The sequence below is a fragment of the Exophiala xenobiotica genome (assembly GCF_000835505.1).
Source record: "Exophiala xenobiotica strain CBS 118157 unplaced genomic scaffold supercont1.5, whole genome shotgun sequence".
Taxonomy (NCBI): Eukaryota; Fungi; Ascomycota; class Eurotiomycetes; order Chaetothyriales; family Herpotrichiellaceae; genus Exophiala; species Exophiala xenobiotica.
The window spans coordinates 355,835-377,132 of NW_013562490.1; the positions used below are offsets into that span (position 1 = coordinate 355,835).

The window sequence follows — 21,298 nt, forward strand, 5'->3', positions numbered from 1 at the left end:
GACAATTGGTGTCTGCGTGCTGACGTCCCCATTGGGCTGCACAGCACCTTTGGGGTTCTTTTTCGCCATGATCGGTGTAGCAGACTAAAATGAGTTTGTCCCAACGTTACCTCGCAGGGTGTGTCGTCTCGGACACGAAAGGACATCGGTATGTATAAGGAGCCGAAGTTCAACCTCACGCCAATCGGAAAATATGCGACTCTTTCAACAGATACGAGTCTATAATTGAATGGAGAGTAGCTGAAGATGGAAACAGTGAATGTGGACGTATCAGGACATGGTCATCAGCGTAAACTGCTCGTACTAAGGATGGCGAGAGGTTTCCACCGAGACCTCTTGAAGCTGGACCAGGGCCTATCCGCTCCAGTGATGACCATCATATTACTTGGTTATCTCACTTATGTTCAACTCGCGCCAGCCTGACATTCATGTAGGGGCAGGGCTCGATGGGAAAATAACCTGATACCCGGTATCCAAAGCCCAAGCAATACTATTGAACTCGAGATTGACCTGGACAATTTGACTGGCCGGAGTGATGGTGAACAGGTTGAACCCCTTGATCTCATACTGCTGACTACCAATGCCAGTGAACAACCAATACCACAAGATTTTGTTGCAGCCGGCGACGTCGATCTCGAGGGTGTTGATTCCCGTCACACCAGGCGAATTGAGGACCCCTGCGATGTACAACTGTTTTCCGACGAAGGTTGCGGTGCCGAGCTGTAACCAATGTCAGTCGATGGCCGGCAGCTATCGACCGAGCAAGAATGACATGACTTACTGGCTGCCCTTCAAGAGACAAGATCGAGTCACTGATCTCAGTGTAGTTCTCGTCGAGGAGTGCTTGAGCCGTCGCATTGGCAGTTGCGACATCCGTATGAGTCAGGATTGAGGCGTACTGGCTCACGATCGACTCGGCTTCGCTTTGTGACAGACAGCCACCATCCCCACGCTTTGGGAGAGCAGAAGCTGCGACACTGGCAGCAAGCGCAAGAGGCGCCAGAATAAAGAAGAGCTTCATCTTGCGGAGATCGGGCCGGGTAGAAGTCCACGATGGTCAGAGACGATCAAAGAGCTCCGAAGTGTTCAGAGCGATTGTTGCAGCAACAAGCACAAGGGAAGTTTGCACCTTCAGGCGACCTGTGGACATTTTTATAGCTCACCAGGTCAGGCTGTAAGCTGCAAGAGACGGCCTGAGCAGTCGTGAAGAGCTACCTGGGTCGCCATATTTCCCCTCATCTCGGGAGGCGATTGTATGCAAGGCACATACAACCATGTCAGTCGTAGTGCGGGCTGCCTGACAGCCAGGCTGAGATTGGTCCAAAATACCATGTCGTTTGCCTTTTTCGCATGCGGAAGGAAATGAGCTAGGAAAGCGACGAGTGGTGATCCTCTCGTGCAGAAAGTCTAAACGCATTTTGGCAAGCGAGTGAGTCTGTTGTGCCGCTTCTTGCAACGATCCAGCGGCGTCTGGACTGATGTCGATGCAATTGCTGAGGGTTTGATGGACATACACGGCTCACTCATTGCGGCTGCGGGATGACCGCCATCATGCTCAAGCAAAGCCTAGTCGACACGAAGCAGTCTGACCAAATACTCGCATATATCAAGTGCCCGGCTGCAGTCATCCTCGAAATCAGACCATCAACCAGCGTCGAGCCAAGGCCAAGTCTGAGGTAAGCCAGAAATGACTTGCGATAAAAGCGGTTTGGAGCTGCATGAGCCGAACAAAAGGCTAGACCTGAACCGACAAATGTGGTAAGGTCGAGCACCGTGGAGGTGCCAACCCGGCTGTCAGCAAATCTTCCTTGATGTCATGACTTTTCCTTGCAGGGTGCGGAGTGAACGAATCTGGGAGGTGAAGGTGGTGAAAATGATCCACGTAATTGGACGCGGAGCGGGACATTGCAACAACGTGGCTGTGAGGTTCGTAAAGGTGTGCGGAAGATCAGCGAATAGTTCCTGTCGCTGAATCAAGCAACCTCATCAAGTTTCATTGGCAGGCCGTGATGGAGGGCAAGTCGGAGTGTGCTGCTACCAAGCAGCCCGCACCATCCGCCAACGTGCGCCTGAGCAAGGCTTGTCTTGATGACAACTCTTCTGTCGACTCAATCCCGCCATGTCTCACGGCCAGCTTCCTCATTTGCTGGATACGTGCACGTCTATGCATCTCCTTATGTATCTCGTGCGGGTGTTAGCCTGAAAGATTACCAGCTGCCTCTTCCATTGGTAGGTCCTATTACAGTGTACGCATTCGGTGTCGAATAGCGTGGTGGTTAGACGTATGATTCGAGCGCAAGAGATCCATACACTGCTTCTCTCCTCGGGAAGGTGGAACGGACGTTTCAACGTCCTGCTAATTTCATCCTGTTGAGGGAGTCTCGCAACACGGTGCCTCAATGGAAAGCCGATTGAGTATCCGGGCCGAGAGTAGAGGTTGGCGAGTCCAAATATTTATTCACGCCTCAAGCTAGGCACTTCATCCAGTCGCAAACGGATCAAAGGCTTTCTCACAGAGGTGGTGACCAGCCATGGGAGGCGATTTTGTGGAATTGGTGTTATAGAATAGATTAGCTGCACAAAGCTGAGGAGGCCGCCATAATATATTATATTGTAGTAGCAGGGAATTTCGATAGGTAAATAAGGTGACTGAAGCGGCTGGCTCAACGATGGTTTGGCTGTGCTCAATGTTTCGGCCCACAGCTTGTTTCCGAAGAAGCTTTCCGAGAGCCTTAGGGACAAATTCAATATCTCTCCGTGTCGATTGGATTGGAAACAGGGGAATGGAAGGCGAGTGTTCTCTCCTAGACCAGTCGGGAGTCGCAGAAACCATGACAGTTTGACCTGTACATATCATAACTCATCCAGCTGAGGATGCTCTTGAGTTTCCGACACGCGACAATGTCGGTAGCTAATCAAGCGCTACTTAAAAACCAAGATCATTCTATCGTCGTATGTCCGTTATTTTCACATGTGATGCTGTGCGTGAAACCTTTTTGTCTTGGATGAGGTATTTTTATACTAGGCCACCAATCGCGCCAAACACAGCTCCAGCTCCTGCAGCATAAAGCATTCCTGGACAAGCAGTTTGTCGTGGGCCGTCATTCCCGACCTGGACAAAACCGTTCGAAGATGTCGCGGTAGTGCCTGCAGAGCCGCTGCCGAAGATGCTGCATTGTGTTTCTCGCAGATTGTAGCATCCTTGAGCGCTCAGTGAGCTGCAGATGGTGCTTGCCGAGTTCAAGACTGTTCCAGTAGTTCCCTGTTGTGTTATCCCTCCCCCAAGCCCTGACACCGTCACTCCGTTGGCCCCGGCCAGCGAGGCAAAACAAGAAGTCGATTGGGCTTGACACATGGAATATGCGCTTGTGCACAAATCGGCATTGGCGTACGAGGTTGGGATGTAGATAAAGGGGTAGAAATTGTTGGGGACAGTAGAGCCGCCGCCGGCTACGCCGGTTGTAAAGGAGGTAATCCCGGGAGAAGTTGTGATGGGGGTGCTCGAGGTCGTGGTGCCTCCTAGCACAAATCCCGAAGAGCTTGATGTAACGGTCTGTGACCCAGTCGCTGTCCCAGCTATTGTACCGGTGCACTCTGCACCTGAAGGGCAGCATGCAATGTTCCCTGCATCATCCAGAGCACAATTGGCATTCTGTGGACAGCATGCAGAACCCGCCCCAAGGCTCGAGCATGAATTGTAACCTGACTGGCAGTTGTTCTGTCTCTTGACTAGGGGTCCATTGTTCGAAAGACCGAGGACGGGGTTGTGAAACGGCGAGTAGCCACCGTTATTTACGGCATGCGCTGCAGAAAAGAGGAAGGTGACGAGGATGGGCGCTATGGAGCGCATGGCAAGTACTTGTAGTCGGTCGGAGGAGCCCGAGTTCTCGCACGGACGGGAGCTGTGGGTGTTCACCTCGGAGGCATTGGCAGGGACGGTATCGCTTTCCCCGTGTGAGGTGTATCTTTGCTCTGAATTATTTCTGAACTTAATTGCTCGCACACATGAACTGGCAATCTTTAATAGCTGGCACGCACGAGAAGTGGCATGAGAAAAAAGCGTACCTGGAACCAGGAACCAAGTCACCGATGACGAGGTTGCGAACTTTTGTGCTGGCATGGCAACGGGGCAACCACAAAGTCACTACTAAGCCACACGAGACATTTTCCTCTTTTCTGCCCACCTCGGTTTTCGATTTCTCCTCTTCGGGGGCTCTCTATCAAGCTTCGTAGCCCCTCTCGAATTGATGCATTGTCGAGTTATGAGTGCAGGGCAGGGAGTCAGTCCATGCTACGTGTTGGCCTCATTATGTTCCTATGAGCAGTATGTCTTGCCCGTGTCGCTCGTCCTCTGAAATGATGATTGAAAAAGTGAATTCTGCAATTCTGAATGGCCATCAATTTGACAGCCTGAATGCGGACAAACGCTACACTTGATCTGATCATGCTGATAATGCACACTTCTCGCTCCGGCCATCATAGAAAGGAAGTTGTTACTGACGCACATTCGTTCACAGATTCTCAACCACTGCTTGCATCTCAGCTATCAATCCTTGGTGATGGACTAACTGAACCTCGCGTCGCTAGACACCAACGACGAGGTTGTCTAAGAAGGAGCTTGACAAGTAGAGGCTTTGTATTATACACACAAGCATCACCGAGTATTGAATAGCACGGAATAATCATCTATTATGGGCGTAGGCAGCGTGCTTTGAAGAGGTGGCCGCCTGGGTCAGACCGTGCCAGCTTCTCGCTTCTCGCTTCTCGCTTCTCGCGCGAGGAGGGTCCATGCACTGCGAGGACTGGTGTCGAGTGGCTTGTGCACCGCGTGCTCTTCGATACAGCACTTGTACTTGTGAAGGGGTGTTTGCAATTGCCGATTGATTTCTCACCACCCTGACTCGATAGTCGAGATAGCACCTGCAGTAGGGCGAAAAATCCAAGGAAGAAGGCTTTCTTGGCCCTTGCAAGAAGAATGCGAGAGATGCGACCTTGACAGCCGCTCCTTTCCTCTGAAGAGTCCTATTTTGGCGAGACTGGCCCTCCTGGTAGCGAGCGATCAGGAACCAAGCAGAAAATGACCAGGATTCGGCCTGTAGTTTTCACCTACACTTTTGACTTCACTTGTCACCAACGGCACGGCTCTTTCCTCTCTCAACTTCGCATGTGCTCCAAAGTCTCCTGAACGGGATTTGCAACCCGTTACTACCTAGCTCGCTAGGTATGTACTCCTCGGCCTCAGGTTCTCAACTTGCCAAAGGTTCCGCTGAGCACGAGCCAAGTCAACACCTCAGCAAAAGGCCTGAACCCCCGCCCATGTACAGTACTCTGGTCGCTTCTTACGACCCATCATTTACCGGTCTAATCGCGACCATTGACAGGGAGCATCTGGGGTCGCTTGGCAATTCTCTGGTAGATTGCCACGTTCCCGTCCCACGTTTCTTGTGGCATGCTACCATAGTATTCCAGCCTGACGAGCCCCGTGGCTTGCCGAGCCAGTCACTAGAAGGAAAGACACCCGGGCTCCCCCCGCGAGTCCAAAGACCAATCTGCAGCCATGATTGGCAGATGTTCGACGGTTCCTGGACGTCCAGAAGAACTTCCCACGGAAGGCTTGACTATAACTGATTCGTGAAACGAGCCATTGCTTCTCAGACCACCTCCGGCCACACAGGACGTGTGAAAGTTCAGCTGCGCGATGGATAGCCACAATTGTGGTCAACAACCAAGCACCAAGTTATGCTGAAGAACATGTCAAGGAGCTTCTACCGTTTCTGGGAATTGTCCGTCTATCCGGAGCCTCTCCATGTTGCCAGGATAGCATGGTAAAAGGCACATATAGGTAGGCATCCTTTTCTGGCTGGTCGTACCTCACGTCTGTCGTGAGAACTCCACACCTCTGACCTGGTGAGCGCCGCAATGACATCCAATTCATCTGTGTCACTCTCTACAACCCTCGACCCGTTGCCGCCTGTTTTACAACGTGGCCTTGTAGCGGTGGCATTCTTTGGCATTCTTTCACTTGTAACCAGCCTGGGCCTCTTCACCTTCTTGACCTATCGCTTGTGTGTCTGGAAAGTCAAGGGTCAACTCCAAGATGGCCCCAATCAGTTTCTCATCCTCATATACAACCTCGTCCTGGCAGATATTCAGCAAGCCATATCTTTCTCCTTGACGTCCGCATACCTTGCTGCGGGCAAGATCGAGGTGGGAACCACAACATGTTGGGCGAACGGCTGGTTCGTGTCAGTCGGAGACCTGGCGTCGGGCGTATTCATCTTCGCGATTGCGTTGCATACGTTCTTTGCTGTGGTCAAGTCTCGACGACCGAGTAGTAGAGTGTTTTACTCCTGCATTGGAGGCGCATGGATCTTCGTTTATGCTATGGCTATCATCGGAGTCGGGATAGACGCCAAACTCTATGTGAGAGCTGGCGCATGGGTATGTTTGTCCTTCCCCTAGGCTTGCAATGCTAAACCCATCGACAGTGCTGGATCTCACATGACCACGATGCTGAAAGATTGTGGCTGCACTACTTCTGGATTTTCATCTGCATGTTCGGCACTGTCTTCGTTTATGCACTGATATTGCTCTCAATCCAGACAAGATCCCGAATATGGTCACACCAGAGAACACCAACGCAAGAGAGCGATCCTGCTGTTCTGAAGCGAGCAGCAAAATATATGATCATATATCCTGTCGTGTACGTGATTTGTACATTGCCGCTTGCAGGCGCACGTATGGCGTCAATGCGAGGCATGGTAGTGCCGTACTGGTGGTTTTGTCTGGCAGGTTCAGCAATTACATCGTGCGGTTGGTTGGATGTTCTGCTATATGCGATGACTCGGCGCGTGCTGATTTTCAATCACGACCCGCCGCCGCCGGATGATATTGGCCTCGACACTATTGGTTGGAAACATTCTGGAGAAGGGTTCTGGGGTACGACAACTACCATCACTGGACCTGTTGGACCTCACAATGTTCGAAGACGCGACAAACGACGTGGGTTGGGCCGCCTTACACCAAAACTCCGTCACAGACACTCGGATGAGGACCATCTCGCGAATCATCCAGAAGGGGTCATAGCAGCGAAGACTACGGTGGAGATCCAGACATGCAGTGTCCCCCAATATGCCGAGTCCACGGAGCTTAGTGTGATGGACGGGGATGATAAGATTGAGCGTGCTCATAGCCGTTGAACTCTGGAACGGTTCCAAGGCTGGTGAGGCTGAGGGAAGAAAGGGGAGCCGGGAGATATGCGTCCATTAAAGTTTTCGCTTTCGGTGATGACGCCGGCTGAATTAATTAAGTGACCGTCCTCGCCGTTTCTACTACGTTATGGTGCTGCGTTCCACCTTTGACATCTTCCACCCATCTTGCATCTTCTAGGGCTGAGATAGTTGGAAGATCGTCTTTTCACTTCATACCGTTCCTCAGTCTACTGTCGCGCCACAGTTGATGACTGCCTCTACTCGTAATCCCTTCAGCCCAATTCTTCCTGCGCCCCAGCACCCTCCATGAGCAAGGTACCAGACGCCTGGGAGGACGATTGGTCCAATGCAGTAGATGTATGTCCAGCACTGTTGAAGCCCTATCTATAAAGAGAAGAACTGACAACCATGTCCAGGAACAACCGACTCCTCCCAACGACCCTACCGAAACGAAGAAGGCCTCGTCGAAAGTGAGCAAAGCCCAGCGCCGGGCGCAGCAGGCCGAGTTCAACAGACAAATCTGGACTGAAGCGTATGAAGACTCCTCCGAGAGGTACAAATGACCTGGGTGCTGACAGTCGGAACGCAGAGAAGGACCTCGAGAAACCAATTACTTCCTGGAGTCTCGCAATGTCGTACCCCTCCGTTCCGAGTTCAAACCTCCACCGATCTTGTTGTCAAGGAAAGGTCCTATAATTCACTCGCCCAAACCACACATTGGAGCACTTGCAGATCTGAACTTGAACGACAGGAATGCCGAATCCTCCGAAGACGAGGATGAGGTCAAAGAGCGTGAGTTGTCGCTTGCCGAACGCCAGGCTCAGGCCGCCAAGGACAGAGAAGAGAAGCAGCGCAAATATGAAGAACGGAGGCTGGAATTGTTTGGCCCAAACAGCAGTAGCTCCAATACCCAGCACGTCAGCAAGTCTGGTAATTCCAGTCCCTCGAGCCTAACTCCGCCGGGTTCAAGGTCAGCGACGCCAAACCGAGGACGGGGGAAAGGCGGACGACGTGGTGGTGCGGTTGCAAACACGAGAAATCAATCAAGAACATCGCAGCAACGCGAACTGTACGATTCTTCGTACCTGCCAAAGCCGGATTCGGGGTACACTCAGCGGCGTGAGAATGGAATACCTAGCTGTCGAACTCCAGAGATTCAACCCATTCGAGCGCCTCGAGGGCCGGATGGAACTGGTAGAGGTGGCTTTGGCTTCGCTCATCCTCGAAGCACGCGTGAAAACAGCGACCTTGCACTGGATGCTACGGTTGACACGACGAATATTTGAGGTTGCGTCCTCTCACTCATATGGAACCGATCCGTCGCCGGTCAAGTTGGGGCGGACGATGACGACGTGCATTGTTACCAGCAGTTCTTACAACTGAAGCCATCCTCGAGATCATTCACCATGCATAGCACGTTTCACAATACTTCCCCAAAAGGTCAGAATTCGAGAGCATGTCCGAATGATTCCATTATTCTAGGACGACCGTCCCGGGCACAAAGTCAAAGGTTCCCGGAGCTTCTCTATGGGCTTGGATCCGACTGTTTCGCGGAAGAGACGTCGAAAGAACACCCTTCCTCGGGATCGAGATATTCGACACCATGCCGTGACAGTCCGGGGAGCACATAATCGCCGCAAGGAGCGCTGTTGAGCTTGAATGCTTATGCTCGCAGAAGCAAAGACTGCACGCTTGCCAGAAGGCAGACGGCGATTCCGTAGTACGCATCAAGAGACCGTCTACGGAGTATCCGAATCTGAGCTGGCAACTTCCACCTCAGCTGACCACGGCAGCTTTCGGGGTCAGCCGACCCTTACGATGTCATGAAGAATTCTAGAAGGATCGTGGTTTGGAACTCCCCCGCAAGCGCCTGCCGCCATGAGAGCTTGGGGCTGGCTGGATTCATCGAAAAGTACGGATACAAGCTTTTGCGATGGAAGAATAGCGTACATAACGTACGAGCCGAAAGACATGGACTGTCTGCTTCTTTTCGAGAATGGTTGCCATCGGTTGCCACTAAATCGAAATCCCGAACCCACTAGGAGCAGAAGCAAAAGTGGTCGATTTGCGAGACGAGATTATCGTCGAGAACACAAAGAAACTTCAGAAGGGCGTGGGGAGGGAGCCAAATCACACGTAACATGCACACACAATACATATCTGTGCAGTATGGTCCCTCCCTCCACTCACCGTACAGTGGGGATGAAACGCACATGAGAGGCTAACTGCTTGATTCAGTCCCGTTTTACCACAGACAAACGGGCAGATAATATCACCGGGAGGAATACACTGCCTGCTACCGAGATGGGAAGGCAGCAGATTCCCATACATCTACCGTAGGTAGCGAGCAGTCCAATTCAGCACCCAATTCACAGGCCCAAAATCAAGAACAGAGACAAATCAAACATATTCTTCGGCAGGTGCCTGCACAGCTTCAGGCGAGTTATTCGCGTTCATGCTAGCAAGATAGTCCTACGAACTTGATCGTGATAACATGTAATGGGACAGCCCCGTTAGCTCATCCTACCTTAGGTCGTCGAGGGTGCACTCTGCTTCAGGAACCACACCTTCCTAAGGCACGTCCTAACCCAGGTATTGGACCTGGCACGTTCCTTCTCTGTTTCGAAAATGAAGACGTGGACAAATCAGTCGTCACCATCACTCAACATGATGTTCTTACGCCACCTCCTCAACGTTCATACTGCGCTGCGCCTGCACGGCATCTTCTTCACGCAATCGGCCCCAGACATCACCACCGAGACCAAACCCCTCCTGCGCAACGACACGCTTCGCATACGCGACCTCGGCTATCGTCTTTCTCGGTCCATGCCCGTCCTTGGCACATAATGAATCCCACCCATCCTCGCCAACGCCGCGGTATACACCATGATACGAGTTCTCATCCGAGATTGTCCGTTTAATGCGCTCGTCAGCTTCGATCGCGTCGACCCATTGACGCCAGCGCGTTCCGACTTCAGGGCGGGGAAAGTTGCGGTAATAGCCCAAGACCCGGGACAGGCGTATGATCCACGGCGCGAACATGACATCCACGAAGCCAATCTCGTTGCCGAGGAAGAATGGACCAGTCGCATGTGACGCGTTGACCAGCGAGGTAATGTTCCTCTGCAATGTGGAGATGAGCATCTCGTGCTGTGCGGCGCTCGCAGCCTGGGCTTGGGATTGGCCATCCATGTCCATATCTCCGTTCAGATCGGATCGAGGCTGATGATGTTGTGGTGGGGGGGTTAGCAGTAGACTGTAGAAACTCGGCAGGATCTTGCGGTTGATGTGGTCTGTCCAGAGTCGGCAGTGAGCCCGGAGTTGCGGATTGCCCGGCGGCAGCAGGCTCTGTCCCATGGCCAAATCTTCGAGATACTCCAGCACCACGTTGCTTTCCCAAATCGCCCAGTTGCCATGACGTAGGCACGGGATATGGCCTTCGGGATTGACTTCGAGCAATTCTGGTGGACGATAGGAGTCGATATGTGCAGGTAGAACCTCGACCATCTGGTAGGGCACGCCTCGGATCTCAAGGGCGATCCATATGCGTTGCGCGAAGGGACAGAAACTGTTGGCATAAAAGATGATTGACGAAGGAGTAGGTCTGGAGTGGTCACGCGCTGTGAAGAAAGCCATACCACTAGCGCGGAAAGTGGGAGACGTAGAGTCGCCGCTCGTCGATGTTGGAACTGTTGCTGTTGGTGTGGGGAGTTTCTACAAAAGTGTAAGTATCGTGCAGCGAAAGGACTCAAGTCCGGCGTGACGGCAGGAGCGTTAGCAACGCAGCGTGGCCGTGAGATCAGGGTCAAACTCACGCTTAATCGTTTCTTTTCCTTTTCCTCCTTCAACAACCATCTCTGCACAGTGTTTTTTTTGATGCGGTCACTCTCTTCTAGAGTGTGCTTGTGGTCATGATCCAGATTAGGGTCCAGGAATGCAGAGTCGTCTTCCTCAGCGACATCTCCTAGTCCGTCCGCATTACTTTCACGCTTGTCCTTGACAGCACCCCCTCCTGGATTGCCTCGCACGCGTTGTATGGTGAACCATCTCTTACCATCAGCACCAGGATGACCTTTCGGCAGGCGTCGGGGCAGTTCAAGAAGGCCGAAGTTCGGGTCGCTTGGATTGTTAGATGAGCCATTTCCGTTGACACCGTCCTCGAGCACAATGGTCAATTGGCTTGTGTCTCCAGTCAGCGCAGGGTCGGTTGGAATGTTGGTTGATCCGTTCATGCCGCTAATCCCGTTTCCAGACATGCCCATTTCTTGCACCTGATCAGCACCGAAGTACTCGGTCACCTTAATTTTGACATCGCACAGATCTCGTTCGCGAGCCTGCCGCTTGCGCTTCTTCTTATTCGGATCGGTGCTCTTCGGAGTGCCGCTCGGTCTGCCTTTTAAACGACAGTCCCAGTAATGGCTGACAAATGGTTTCCGCTTGTATTTTTGCGTAGACCGGTGCGAATAGACATTGTCTATGTGTGGAAAGTAGGTCAAATATTCCGCTTCTGACAATACAAGCGGCTCAGTGATGTTGAACAACTTCTCGCGCCAGGCCTCGAGGTCAGGTGGATTGGGTATCAAGGGAAAAGTGTCACTGAAGGGGTTGGCTGCGATGGCAGGGTCGACGTCTTGGTCATTGTTTGAAGTAGGTGTGTTGTACTGCGCAGGTGCGTGAAAATGTGCAGCCCACGGATCCGAGTGGACCAGGCCCTGCGGAGTAGAGTAAACTGAGCCTTGTTTCACCTGCGACCGAGTATTCTGGTTGGGTGTGCCATTAGGAAAAGCAGATGAAGCGTTCTTCCACACGTATTCATTCTGAGGCTGTGGTGGTGGGTAGTTTTCGTGGGGTGGGAGATGGTTTCTTTCAGGAGGAGCAGCGTCGTTCATCGCGATCTGTGATTCAGTGTCCACGCTTTGGGAGGCCCTAGTCGTACGCGTCGGCTGTGGACTGCGTGGCGTCTGACCATCATCATGCCGATCTTGTGTTTGTATCGGAGACGCATCATTTTGCACGTCTGCAGTCACGTCGTAGGCCGAGATGTTCGGATCGATCGAGTCCGCAGGAGCGTAACCCGCAGCGGCGGCGGCGACCTCTTGGGCAGATCGGGGAGCGTTTGACTCATCGTAGGTAGGGAATTGGAGAGGTTGTGCGGACGCAGCCAGGTTTCTCAGAGCCTCTGCATCCATGGCTGGACCCTGCGGCGAATTTGATTATCGCAGCAATGCGCAGGTACCGCGAACGCGATTCTGGTGGAGCGGCGATTGGAAACTGTGAAAAGCAGCAAGATGGAAGTGGCTTTGGGGAGAAGCGAAGGAATTAACGGCATGAAACGGACGAGTCTTGGCACGTGAGCGAGAACTTGAGGAACCTCACTGCTTGCACCATTTGCTGAGATGGACACCTTTCACACGCTGTCACTACTAATCAAAGAATTGTTTCAAGCTGTATGCTATCGATGCATGTCTTCTTCACAGAGTCCCAGAAGCCCCCACCAACACTACTTGAAACCACTCTACACCTCTGAAAGCTGAGGGTAAAAACGGCTGCAAGACCATCAACCCAGCTTCCTGTCTTTCTTCTTGTTGTATGCACTCGCGTTCTTGAATGGGAAGCCTGTCATGCGTTTATCGGCACCTGTCCGCTTCGACATCCTCCCAGGCGACGTCCCGAATATAATGCACCACAAACCAAAACTGGCCATGGCCCCGTACCCAATAGCTCCAAGCAAGTACGCAGTCTGGCGATAGTTGACCCAACGTATGTAGCAGTATACCATGCTCAATCCATGGAAGAACGTCGTGATCCGTAAGATCGGCAGGGCATAGGGCGCTTTGGGGTCGTTGTCTTCTAGACTAACAGGCTCACTGATACTTGATGATAGTGGCATTGATCCCGTAAAGAACATGACGATTAGGGCAATCAGTACAAGGGCCAGTCCCAGCGAGCGACCAAAGTAGATCTCAATATCTGGGCAGGTTTCCATGAGTTAACAGTGGCCGTACGAAAGATGCTCGACGCACTACCACCCGGATCTACACTCACCTGTTGTATGGTGCATATCAGTGCTGGCCAGCAGTGTGATAATCAGCTTTGGCATGACTATGAGTGGCACGGCCTGGATTCCCAACCAGCCTGCCGTCCCATAGGTATAAGCGTGGAAAGCCTGGCAAATACCTCGTAAGCAATGCAGACATCGTGTTGGAGGTCCAGACTTACGTCCATGTTGCCTGATCATTCAAATCTGGATGTAGCGGCCACTGAAGTGAGGAATGATGGGCTTGCAGGAGACGTCTATAGCGAATACAGTTGGTGTCAATTGTTGGGAACAGAATCTGTGTATTTGATGGGCTTGAGGGGCTTGAGAAAAGCACAGGCTTGGAGGGTGACACCGGCAGTGACGTCAGCCGCAACGGAGGTTCTTCACATTGTCACAGGAAAACACAAGCACCCACGAGGTACAGGCTCTTCATTTATCATTATTTCCCATTCAACTGGTGTGTTGCTCGCAACATACCATTGCAATAAAGGAGGGCATTCATAGCACAACTCTGATAGACCAATGCAACCCGTCAATGGGTCTGTAAATGTGCTAATAGCCCATCAAAATGCTTTCCGTCTCACCATGCGACCAGCACTCTCAACCCCAGCCATAGAAGACCTTTTTCCAGCCACCAGGCGACATCTTGTGAATGCTTCTGCGTCCAACACACTCTTAAGACGAGCCTGTCACCAAGAGATCATCCGCCATAGAGTCCGTCCATGTTTGAACCTGACCATTCTTCCTGCTCTTGCACATCGGCCAGCTCCGGTGCTTCACGAGTTCTGGAATGCATTGAAGGCCTTGTAGGTATATCCAATGAACGGCAGACTCATTTCCGCATCCTGCTCTGGCAAGACTTGCTTGGCATGCGCGCGATGCATGGCAGTGTTGTCCTCTTGTGGAATTTCATCAATCGGGAAGTAGCTGACGTCTATGTTAGATGACAATTTCGGCTCGAATGGTGCTCGGATTTTTCGCAGTTGATCCCAGACGACTCCCCGGAAGAAGGGATGCTTCTTGATCTGCGACGCTCCATCATGGGCTCCACCATCTTTGCCCAACCGGTCGTTGGCGTCACACAGGAAGCTACATTTTCTTAGCATTGAGCCTTCAAATCAAATGGCAGCTTACCTTCGGATCATGTCCTCAGCGTCACGGCCTAGGACCAGCTCGTCAGGGAAGTAAAGAGATTCGCGCCAATTGACAATCTTGCGGTACGTGTCATGGGTGTCTTCGGCACAAAACGGAGGCCAGCCAACAAGACATTCAAACATGATAGCTCCGACTGACCACCAATCGCAAAGGTATGTGTAGCCTTGGCCAAGGAAAATTTCTGGTGCAATGTAATCCGGGGTACCGACGGTCGAATAGGCCATGTGCCGTCTGGATTTTCTCCAGGTATTGACCAGTCCACGGTTGCTGACCGTCAAATTGATCTGCTCGTTGAGAGCCATCGAATTCCGGTTTCCGGACTTGTCGTTTGCATTCGACTTGAGAAGTGCTTGATAGTACGAATTTTCGTGCTGCTTACGACCACCAGTGGAGAGACCGAAATCAGTCAACTTAATGTGACCACCTCTGTCCAAGAGAATGTTGTCCGGCTTAATGTCACTATTTAAGGTTAGCATTGTATCGAAGTGACATCCCAGCGTGCATACCGATGGAGGAAACCAAGCTTGTGTACTGCCTCAATAGCCATCACGATTTCAGCCATATAGAATCTGGTGATGTCCTCTGAGAAGATCTCGTACTTGATCAACATCGTCATCAAATCACCACCAGGCAGGAATTCCATCAACATGTAGAGGAATGCCGAGTCCTGGAACGAAGCATGCAGTTTGACCAACCACGGGTTGTCTTTGGAGTCGGCAAGAATATCACGCTCTGCTCGGACATGGGCCAATTGGTCCTTTTTGAACATCTCCGACTTTATCAGAGACTTCAATGCGTAGATCTTTCCGTCGGTCTTTCGTTGCACAAGTCGAACCTCCCCGAACGCTCCTTTGCCAATGACTTTGATGGTGGAGAAGTTCTGTGGAGTTTCTCTTGTCCGGATGAATCGCAAAAAGCGTGCTTCTTTCTGTGCCAAAATGTTGATCTCCTTCTGCTTCTCAATGTCCGAGATACTGGGGTTCTTGAGGATAGCATCCAACTCCTTTGCACGACTATTTCGATCTCTTGCTCTCTCAATGTTCTCCTGGAAGAAACTGTTCACCAGCTGCTTAGCAGCAGTACCTCGCTTGACGATGTTGTCAGAGTATTTGCGTGGGTTGGGTTGTTCCTCCTCCTCTGGCTTGGGCGAGGGTCGGGGCATGGGAGGCGCAAGATGGCTCTGGTAGGGGTTCTGAGCTTGTCTGGCATCGCCAGCAGTCCGTGGGCGCGAAGTCGCAGGGGACGGCGTCCGATTGATATTGGTACTTCGTGGAGTCGCGCTCAGGTCCTGGTTCGAGAATTGTTGAATCAGACCGCTGGTCCCATCATTGTTGTTGTTGACCATGTAAGGTCTGGAATTGCCCTGGTAGGCAGGTTGAGGAGACTGAAGTCCACCCTGTGTATGATACTGGTATTGCTGCTGATACTGAGCCTGCTGTGACGGTGGGGAGAAGGTCTGGTTCATGAAATAGCCATTGTTCGTGGTAGGGTTCGGAGACAACAGACCACCGGGGTATTCCTGCTGTTGACCACCGTAGATCGGCTGCGGGAAGGTGGACGGAGTGGTGGGATACATGCGAGCATTGGCAGCGTCAAAGTTGTGCTGGGTATCGAATTGGAAGTTCAGACGCAGACGATTATTGTGGTCGGGGTCCATGATTGAAAACGCCCTGACGACAGGGAGGAGATCCTGGTCACTGACCGCGCTTCAATCGATCGTGGTGCAGATATTGTTCCAAGCCTTGCAGGAATTGCAGAGTCTGGGGAGATCGGCTGCAGTCTCTTACGCTGCGTCCTCGTGCAAGGGGGGCTTTGAGATCGGTAAAGAGCGGTGGCTCGCCTCCTCTTCCCGAAGAGTTGAGGGCAAGATCGGCCGGGATCTTTGGGACAGAACAAGAATGGACGACACCAAGGAGGAGATAACGTGAATGCCTGTCGATCTGAAGCGATTGAGAACAAGAGCACGCGAAGAAAGAACGTGTCGGAGACGGGAAAGAGCGCAGGCTCAAGAAAAAGGGTGCGCAGGGGTTGCGAGTTTTGGTGTGGAGGCAGGTCACGACGATGTAAGGGACACGATAAGTTACAGTTTAGCATCCAGGGGAGCGCCCGGGCACTAAACCGTTGGTCAACAAGCTTAACGGGACTCCCTGAAACCCCTCTCAGGAACATCCAGGCTGCTATTGGTTCTCATATTGCTACATGGCGACGCCTCCCACAGCCTTCACACGGATTCTGCCACCTCTAGGCGACCCGGTGAACACCACATGTTTTCACATTGTTACTCACATGCTCATTTGCCTCGCACAGCTTTGGCGGCAATTGGTCAATCCCGCTGTCAAAAGGAACAAAGACCATAGCACAAGCCTACCAAGACAGACCTCAAAATTTTCATAGAGCTCCCTAGACTTTGAGTGTCTGGCAAGCAACGTGCATTTGAATAATAAGGTGGTCGATTCATTTTATTACAAGCCCTTTCGATTGTCGGGCGACACTTCTGATGAGTCTGCCCTTGAAAGGAGCTCACCCCGCATTTACAGAGATTAACACGTCCCAAACGCTAAGGGCCAGCACGGGCCAGGTAACGTGCTATATTTCTGTCGGGCAAGTGTACCGACTGTGACCTTCATTTTTTTCCCGGGTGAGCTGCGCCAAACCACGATGAGCATGTGCCCATGAGCATGAACTCGAATTGTACGATTGCTTGAAGTGTAACACCATACGGTGGTACCGAGGACAAAATGGCTGAACCTTCGAAACCAGATGGTTTACCAAGTGGCGGTCAGTATGAAGCACCAAAACCACCGCCTAAACAGAACCCAGTATTCCGCATGATGGGTAAGTTGCATCAATGCTCGTCGAGTCTGCCCGTTGTTGAACCCGCCTAGGTCTGCCCAATTTTCGGTTTAGACTACCCTCGCGGAACTGGTTGATCTTCCTTACCATTACCGGTGGTTGGACTGCAGCTGTGGTCTACGACAAGCGGGAAAAGAAGAAGGTTCAGAAGAAATGGTGCGATCTCGTAGCGCACATAGCACAGGAGCCGTTGCCCGTCAATCAGTTGCGCAGAAAGCTGACAGTCTTCCTGTCCGCCCCTCCCGGAGATGGAATAAGCCCCTCGAGGACATACTTCAAGGAATATGTGAAACCAGTATTAGTCGCCGCCGCAATGGACTATGACGTGATCGAAGGTCGCAAAGAAGGTGACGTACGATACGGAACAGCAGAACAGATACGCAGACTCCGGCGGAAAAAGGGCGAGAAGGCACTTGCACAAGAGAAAGAGGAGGAGGAGGAGATGGACACGGAGAGGGCCATCGAAATGATTCGAGAGAAGATGAACGTTGGCCCAGAGCCTGGAGTTCGAGGCGATTTAGTCCTTGGAAGGCATACCTGGAAAGAATATATCCGAGGCTTGCACGAAGGCTGGCTCGGTCCTGTGGACGAACCCATTCCTCCTCCTGAGGTGGAACCGACACCATCACCCATCCACCTTCCCACCGAAGCTCGAACGGACGATCCGGCAGCGACCACGGAAAGCCCAGAACCCGAAAAGAAGGTCGAGGAAGAGAAGGAAAAGAAGAAGCCATCCCCACCCCCAGCATACATATCCACCGACAAATACTCCTCCGCTTCATTATCACCAAAGACACCTAGCACCTTTGAACCATCACAACCCATCTACCAGCAGCACCTGTTAGGTTTTCTCAAAACACCTCAAAGAATATACAACTTCCTCAACCGCCGTCATCTAGCCGATCAAATTGGTCGCGACACAGCAGCAATTGTGCTTGCAAACTACAGACCATACCATCAAGGCTCCATGTTCCCGTCAACAGCTGCGTCTGAAGACCTAGATGCTGTTCCCGTAGCGACAAAAGCGCCCGAAATCGATGCCTCAGCCTCAGCCTCAGCCTCGTTCAGTCAAGGATGGGAGCAACTGTCAGTGCTCGAAGTCGAAGAACCATACTGGCACAAGTCCATCCATAAACCTCGGAAAGAAGGTGACGATTCGGAACAGATATGGCTCAAGGATGCCGTAATCGACCCTCGAATTGGCGAGCGCATGAGGAGGTTCGAGCTCACTGCAGAAGAGGAGGAGAGAGCGCGTCGGATCGCCAGCGGATCCGAAAAGACTCGTGCTATACCCGTGCAGGACCTGAGAAGTGAGAAGGTCAAGCTCGGGAATGCTGATGAGGCATAGGCATGAGCATGCCTTTGCGTCGACCTGTACCTGTATATTCTCTTTCAACGTCTCGTCTGCTATGATGTGCAGACAAAGATACCCTGCTCGGCATAGTCGAATTGCTCTTATGTACACTGTAGTAAATGTGAATCGAAACATTCTTCACTTCTCATCCCCAGCTCTGGACCTCTCCTTGCTTTCTCGGTGTGACAACACTGCTCTCCATTGAGCCCTTTTCTGTTGTGCTTGTTCTGGCACTGTCCCAGCGGCAGGCGAGTCATTGCACTCTCGATCATGGTGCGTGCCACAGCGGTGGGCGCCTTCGCATGATCTACGGCAATGATTTTCGTCCCAGGTCACCTGTTGTTATATGGCTCAATCCGAACCCTAGTGTCCCTCCTCCTCGATCCGTCCGAGGTCGTCAAGTCCAAGAAGTCGCCCCACCCACGCATCCCATCCAGGATCTCTGTCTCACGCTTCTTGAACCGCTGGCCTTCGCGGGTGATGTACATCGGGTCACTACCGTCCTTTCGCACCTCATCACGCCCGACCAGACCATCCACATCCACATCCTCATGCCCGTGGTCGTGGTCGTGGTCGTCATTGTCAATATCATCAACGTCCCAATCTCCCCAGGCGTCCCAATCATCTTCCCCGCTTCCATCCCATCTGGTCGTCCGCGAGATCGGCTCTACCGGATCATACTCGTGAGACTCGTACACCAAACGGAAATGTAGCGGTGGCAGATTGAACTGCTTCGCAATGAGTGATTTGAGTCTGTACACAGATACTGTCGTCGGGAGTAATCTTTGGAATCTCTGCTCGTTCCGACTCGCTGCCTCGGATGCGCTGGCTGTTGAGCTCGGCATGTAGAAGTACGCATCAACAAGCCTCGAGCCCAGCGTCCCTGGCGCATAGCCATCCAGCCCAGACCTTTCTGTTGTCTTCTTGTTGTCGTCTTGATTTCGCACCTGCCTGGTCTCGTCGAGAAACCGAGCGATGATATCCTCGCGCTCATACTTTGCGCAGAGGCTCGTATACAAGGGATGACTTTTCCTCGCTTGCGCGGCTCTCTGCTCAATATTCTCTGTTCCCTCTGCGCCTGTCTCGAGTAGAGTCTTGATCTCTCGTTCGGCAACAGAAAGATAATAGATCTCGCCCTCCTCCCTATCCCTGCTCGTAATCGTCGTATAGTTCAACGACTTCAAGCCTGGTATCCTCGCGAGTGTAAGATAGTAACTCGTCGAGTCTGCGGCGCTTGTCGCTTGCCGTCTCGCCTCATCTCCCTGGCCGTCACCTTGTGTGCTTTCGTACAGCGGATTGCGGGATATCCGTAACGACGTCAAATTGGGGAACAATCCTGGCAAGGTGTCGATGAACGTGTAGCTTCCGATCTTATTGCCAGCGAGGTTGAGTGTCTCGAGATTGTCAAACCGAAGAGATTCTGGGAATCGTAGTCCGTCCAGGCCGATTTCAGATACCATATTGCCCTGTAGTGACAAGGACGTAGTATTCGGAAACAAGGATACCAGATTCGACAGCGACGACAGATCCTTGAATTTATTATTATCCAGCACGAGGGTCGTGACAGAGGGGCATCTCGGCTCTTCTTTCTTTCTGACATTGCCAAAGAAGTGCAACTCATTCAACGACAGTGTCAGCGTCTTGAGCGACGGAAAACCACATGTCCCGCCCGGTGAGAGGATCTGCACAGTCTGCTCAGGTGTGATGAGGCATTCGTTCAAGTGCAGCTCGTCGACGTTTGGAAAAGGGTTGTCCTCGCCTTCCGACAATTTGGCTTTGAAATTTCGTAGTCGCAGCCCGCTTGCCTTTAGGATTTTGAGTTTCTTCAACGGCTGGCATATATCCGCGACGTCTTGCGATGTCTCAACCACGTTCCAGCCTATATCCAGCTCGACGATGTTTGGGCACCTCTGCGCAAGCTCGGCCTGTGCTTGTCGTATCTCATCTCGCGACGCGCCACGACGCGCCACACCCGAGACCACGAGTTCGTCGACCAGAACGATCTTCAAGTCCGTCAAGACGGAGAGTTGCTTTTGGATCCGCTCAAAGCCGACTTCCTCGACGACTTTGCCGGATATTTCGATCGTTTGGTCCATGACATTGTTGGCGTTTGGCACTGTGGTCGGAGCATATTTGAATTTGATTGCCTCGAGCAGCGTCCGCTCGGGGTCGGGCTTCCTTGACGGTCGCACGAATGAAGCAGCTGTTGGAGATGACGAGAGACACTCGAACACTTGATATCCTTCGTGTGAGCCGCTGTGCTTACCACGGGTAGGATCGTCCCATTCAACGCCTAGCCATTCACCCTTCAGGGAGGGGAGAGAACCCTGGTACCGGATTGTGCAGAGCGCGCCGGCGTAGGAGCGGCGCTGGCCGATGTAGACCCCATTTGATGCCATCGTATTCGTCAAGCCGCCTCCGAAGGTGGACGGCATCTTAATAAGGGTCGCTGCCGGCTTCCCCCCCTTTAGTATTGTGCTTGCTGGTTTAGCCCGACATCATTCGACGGGTGCACAGTGTGATTATGTTCGGAAGTCAAACCTTCGGTATCGCCAGTAGGACTCGTAGGCTCTGTCGGCTGCAAAACATGTTGTTACAGGAAAATAATGCAATGCATACTCTGCAGTTCAAAGTCAAGGCCAAGCACTAACTCAGTCAATAGAGCATTGCCAAGATTTCAGCCTT

At 52.2% G+C, this 21,298-nt stretch overlaps 9 protein-coding genes across 10 annotated transcripts; 3 read left to right on the top strand and 6 right to left on the bottom strand.

Annotated features, from left to right (window-relative positions):
- Positions 1–426: 426 nt before the first annotated feature.
- On the bottom strand, positions 427–1,021 carry PV05_07830 (uncharacterized protein; the record flags this gene model as incomplete). Its single annotated transcript, XM_013457298.1, has 2 exons — positions 427–720; positions 782–1,021. 2 exons carry the CDS (start codon positions 1,019–1,021, stop codon positions 427–429), a joined length of 534 nt encoding a protein of 177 aa, XP_013312752.1.
- A 1,995-nt stretch (positions 1,022–3,016) lies between these two features.
- Positions 3,017–3,850, bottom strand: PV05_07831 (uncharacterized protein; the record flags this gene model as incomplete). Its single annotated transcript, XM_013457299.1, has 1 exon — positions 3,017–3,850. One exon carries the CDS (start codon positions 3,848–3,850, stop codon positions 3,017–3,019), a length of 834 nt encoding a protein of 277 aa, XP_013312753.1.
- Positions 3,851–5,919: 2,069 nt separating this feature from the next.
- Positions 5,920–7,199, top strand: PV05_07832 (uncharacterized protein; the record flags this gene model as incomplete). Its single annotated transcript, XM_013457300.1, has 2 exons — positions 5,920–6,441; positions 6,489–7,199. 2 exons carry the CDS (start codon positions 5,920–5,922, stop codon positions 7,197–7,199), a joined length of 1,233 nt encoding a protein of 410 aa, XP_013312754.1.
- A 156-nt stretch (positions 7,200–7,355) lies between these two features.
- Positions 7,356–10,919, top strand: PV05_07833. 2 transcript variants are annotated; one of them, XM_013457301.1, is made up of 4 exons: positions 7,356–7,568; positions 7,628–7,743; positions 7,801–9,378; positions 9,450–10,919. In XM_013457301.1, the coding sequence occupies exons 1-3, from the start codon at positions 7,518–7,520 to the stop codon at positions 8,495–8,497; spliced, it is 864 nt and encodes a 287-aa protein (XP_013312755.1). In that variant the 5' UTR covers positions 7,356–7,517; the 3' UTR covers positions 8,498–9,378; positions 9,450–10,919. The 2 variants fall into 2 exon arrangements, with proteins under 2 accessions (XP_013312755.1, XP_013312756.1); XM_013457302.1 differs by having other exon boundaries at positions 7,801–10,919.
- PV05_07834 (uncharacterized protein) lies at positions 9,623–12,481 on the bottom strand. The gene is made up of 2 exons (XM_013457303.1): positions 11,027–12,481; positions 9,623–10,925 (listed from the first exon to the last, which is right to left on the bottom strand). Exons 1-2 carry the CDS (start codon positions 12,398–12,400, stop codon positions 9,888–9,890), a joined length of 2,412 nt encoding a protein of 803 aa, XP_013312757.1. The 5' UTR covers positions 12,401–12,481; the 3' UTR covers positions 9,623–9,887.
- Positions 12,482–12,639: 158 nt separating this feature from the next.
- On the bottom strand, positions 12,640–13,551 carry PV05_07835 (uncharacterized protein). The gene is made up of 3 exons (XM_013457304.1): positions 13,431–13,551; positions 13,257–13,377; positions 12,640–13,181 (listed from the first exon to the last, which is right to left on the bottom strand). The coding sequence occupies exons 1-3, from the start codon at positions 13,434–13,436 to the stop codon at positions 12,769–12,771; spliced, it is 540 nt and encodes a 179-aa protein (XP_013312758.1). The 5' UTR covers positions 13,437–13,551; the 3' UTR covers positions 12,640–12,768.
- Positions 13,552–13,663: 112 nt separating this feature from the next.
- Positions 13,664–16,439, bottom strand: PV05_07836 (uncharacterized protein). The gene is made up of 3 exons (XM_013457305.1): positions 14,913–16,439; positions 14,386–14,865; positions 13,664–14,340 (listed from the first exon to the last, which is right to left on the bottom strand). Exons 1-3 carry the CDS (start codon positions 16,061–16,063, stop codon positions 14,028–14,030), a joined length of 1,944 nt encoding a protein of 647 aa, XP_013312759.1. The 5' UTR covers positions 16,064–16,439; the 3' UTR covers positions 13,664–14,027.
- A 618-nt stretch (positions 16,440–17,057) lies between these two features.
- Positions 17,058–18,755, top strand: PV05_07837 (uncharacterized protein). The gene is made up of 2 exons (XM_013457306.1): positions 17,058–17,241; positions 17,292–18,755. The coding sequence occupies exons 1-2, from the start codon at positions 17,145–17,147 to the stop codon at positions 18,605–18,607; spliced, it is 1,413 nt and encodes a 470-aa protein (XP_013312760.1). The 5' UTR covers positions 17,058–17,144; the 3' UTR covers positions 18,608–18,755.
- On the bottom strand, positions 18,585–21,226 carry PV05_07838 (uncharacterized protein). Its single transcript, XM_013457307.1, has one exon. The coding sequence runs from the start codon at positions 21,046–21,048 to the stop codon at positions 18,946–18,948; it is 2,103 nt and encodes a 700-aa protein (XP_013312761.1). The 5' UTR covers positions 21,049–21,226; the 3' UTR covers positions 18,585–18,945.
- Between the last annotated feature and the right edge of the window lie 72 nt (positions 21,227–21,298).

Bases quoted from the DNA above. Each gene is read 5' to 3' on its own strand.
- PV05_07833 (XM_013457302.1), top strand. From the start codon at position 7,518: ATGAGCAAGGTACCAGACGCCTGGGAGGACGATTGGTCCAATGCAGTA. The intron at 7,569-7,627 runs GTATGTCCAGCA...AACCATGTCCAG, and splicing joins ATTGGTCCAATGCAGTAGAT to GAACAACCGACTCCTCCCAA. The intron at 7,744-7,800 runs GTATGAAGACTC...GTCGGAACGCAG, and splicing joins AGACAAATCTGGACTGAAGC to AGAAGGACCTCGAGAAACCA.
- PV05_07834 (XM_013457303.1), bottom strand. From the start codon at position 12,400: ATGGATGCAGAGGCTCTGAGAAACCTGGCTGCGTCCGCACAACCTCTC. The intron at 10,926-11,026 runs GTGAGTTTGACC...ACACTTTTGTAG, and splicing joins AGGAAAAGAAACGATTAAGC to AAACTCCCCACACCAACAGC.
- PV05_07835 (XM_013457304.1), bottom strand. The intron at 13,182-13,256 runs GTGAGTGTAGAT...AAACCTGCCCAG, and splicing joins TGATATGCACCATACAACAG to ATATTGAGATCTACTTTGGT.
- PV05_07836 (XM_013457305.1), bottom strand. From the start codon at position 16,063: ATGGACCCCGACCACAATAATCGTCTGCGTCTGAACTTCCAATTCGAT. The intron at 14,866-14,912 runs GTATGCACGCTG...AACCTTAAATAG, and splicing joins AAGCTTGGTTTCCTCCATCG to TGACATTAAGCCGGACAACA. The intron at 14,341-14,385 runs GTAAGCTGCCAT...AAGAAAATGTAG, and splicing joins GCTGAGGACATGATCCGAAG to CTTCCTGTGTGACGCCAACG.
- PV05_07837 (XM_013457306.1), top strand. From the start codon at position 17,145: ATGGCTGAACCTTCGAAACCAGATGGTTTACCAAGTGGCGGTCAGTAT. The intron at 17,242-17,291 runs GTAAGTTGCATC...GAACCCGCCTAG, and splicing joins CCCAGTATTCCGCATGATGG to GTCTGCCCAATTTTCGGTTT.
- PV05_07838 (XM_013457307.1), bottom strand. From the start codon at position 21,048: ATGCCGTCCACCTTCGGAGGCGGCTTGACGAATACGATGGCATCAAAT.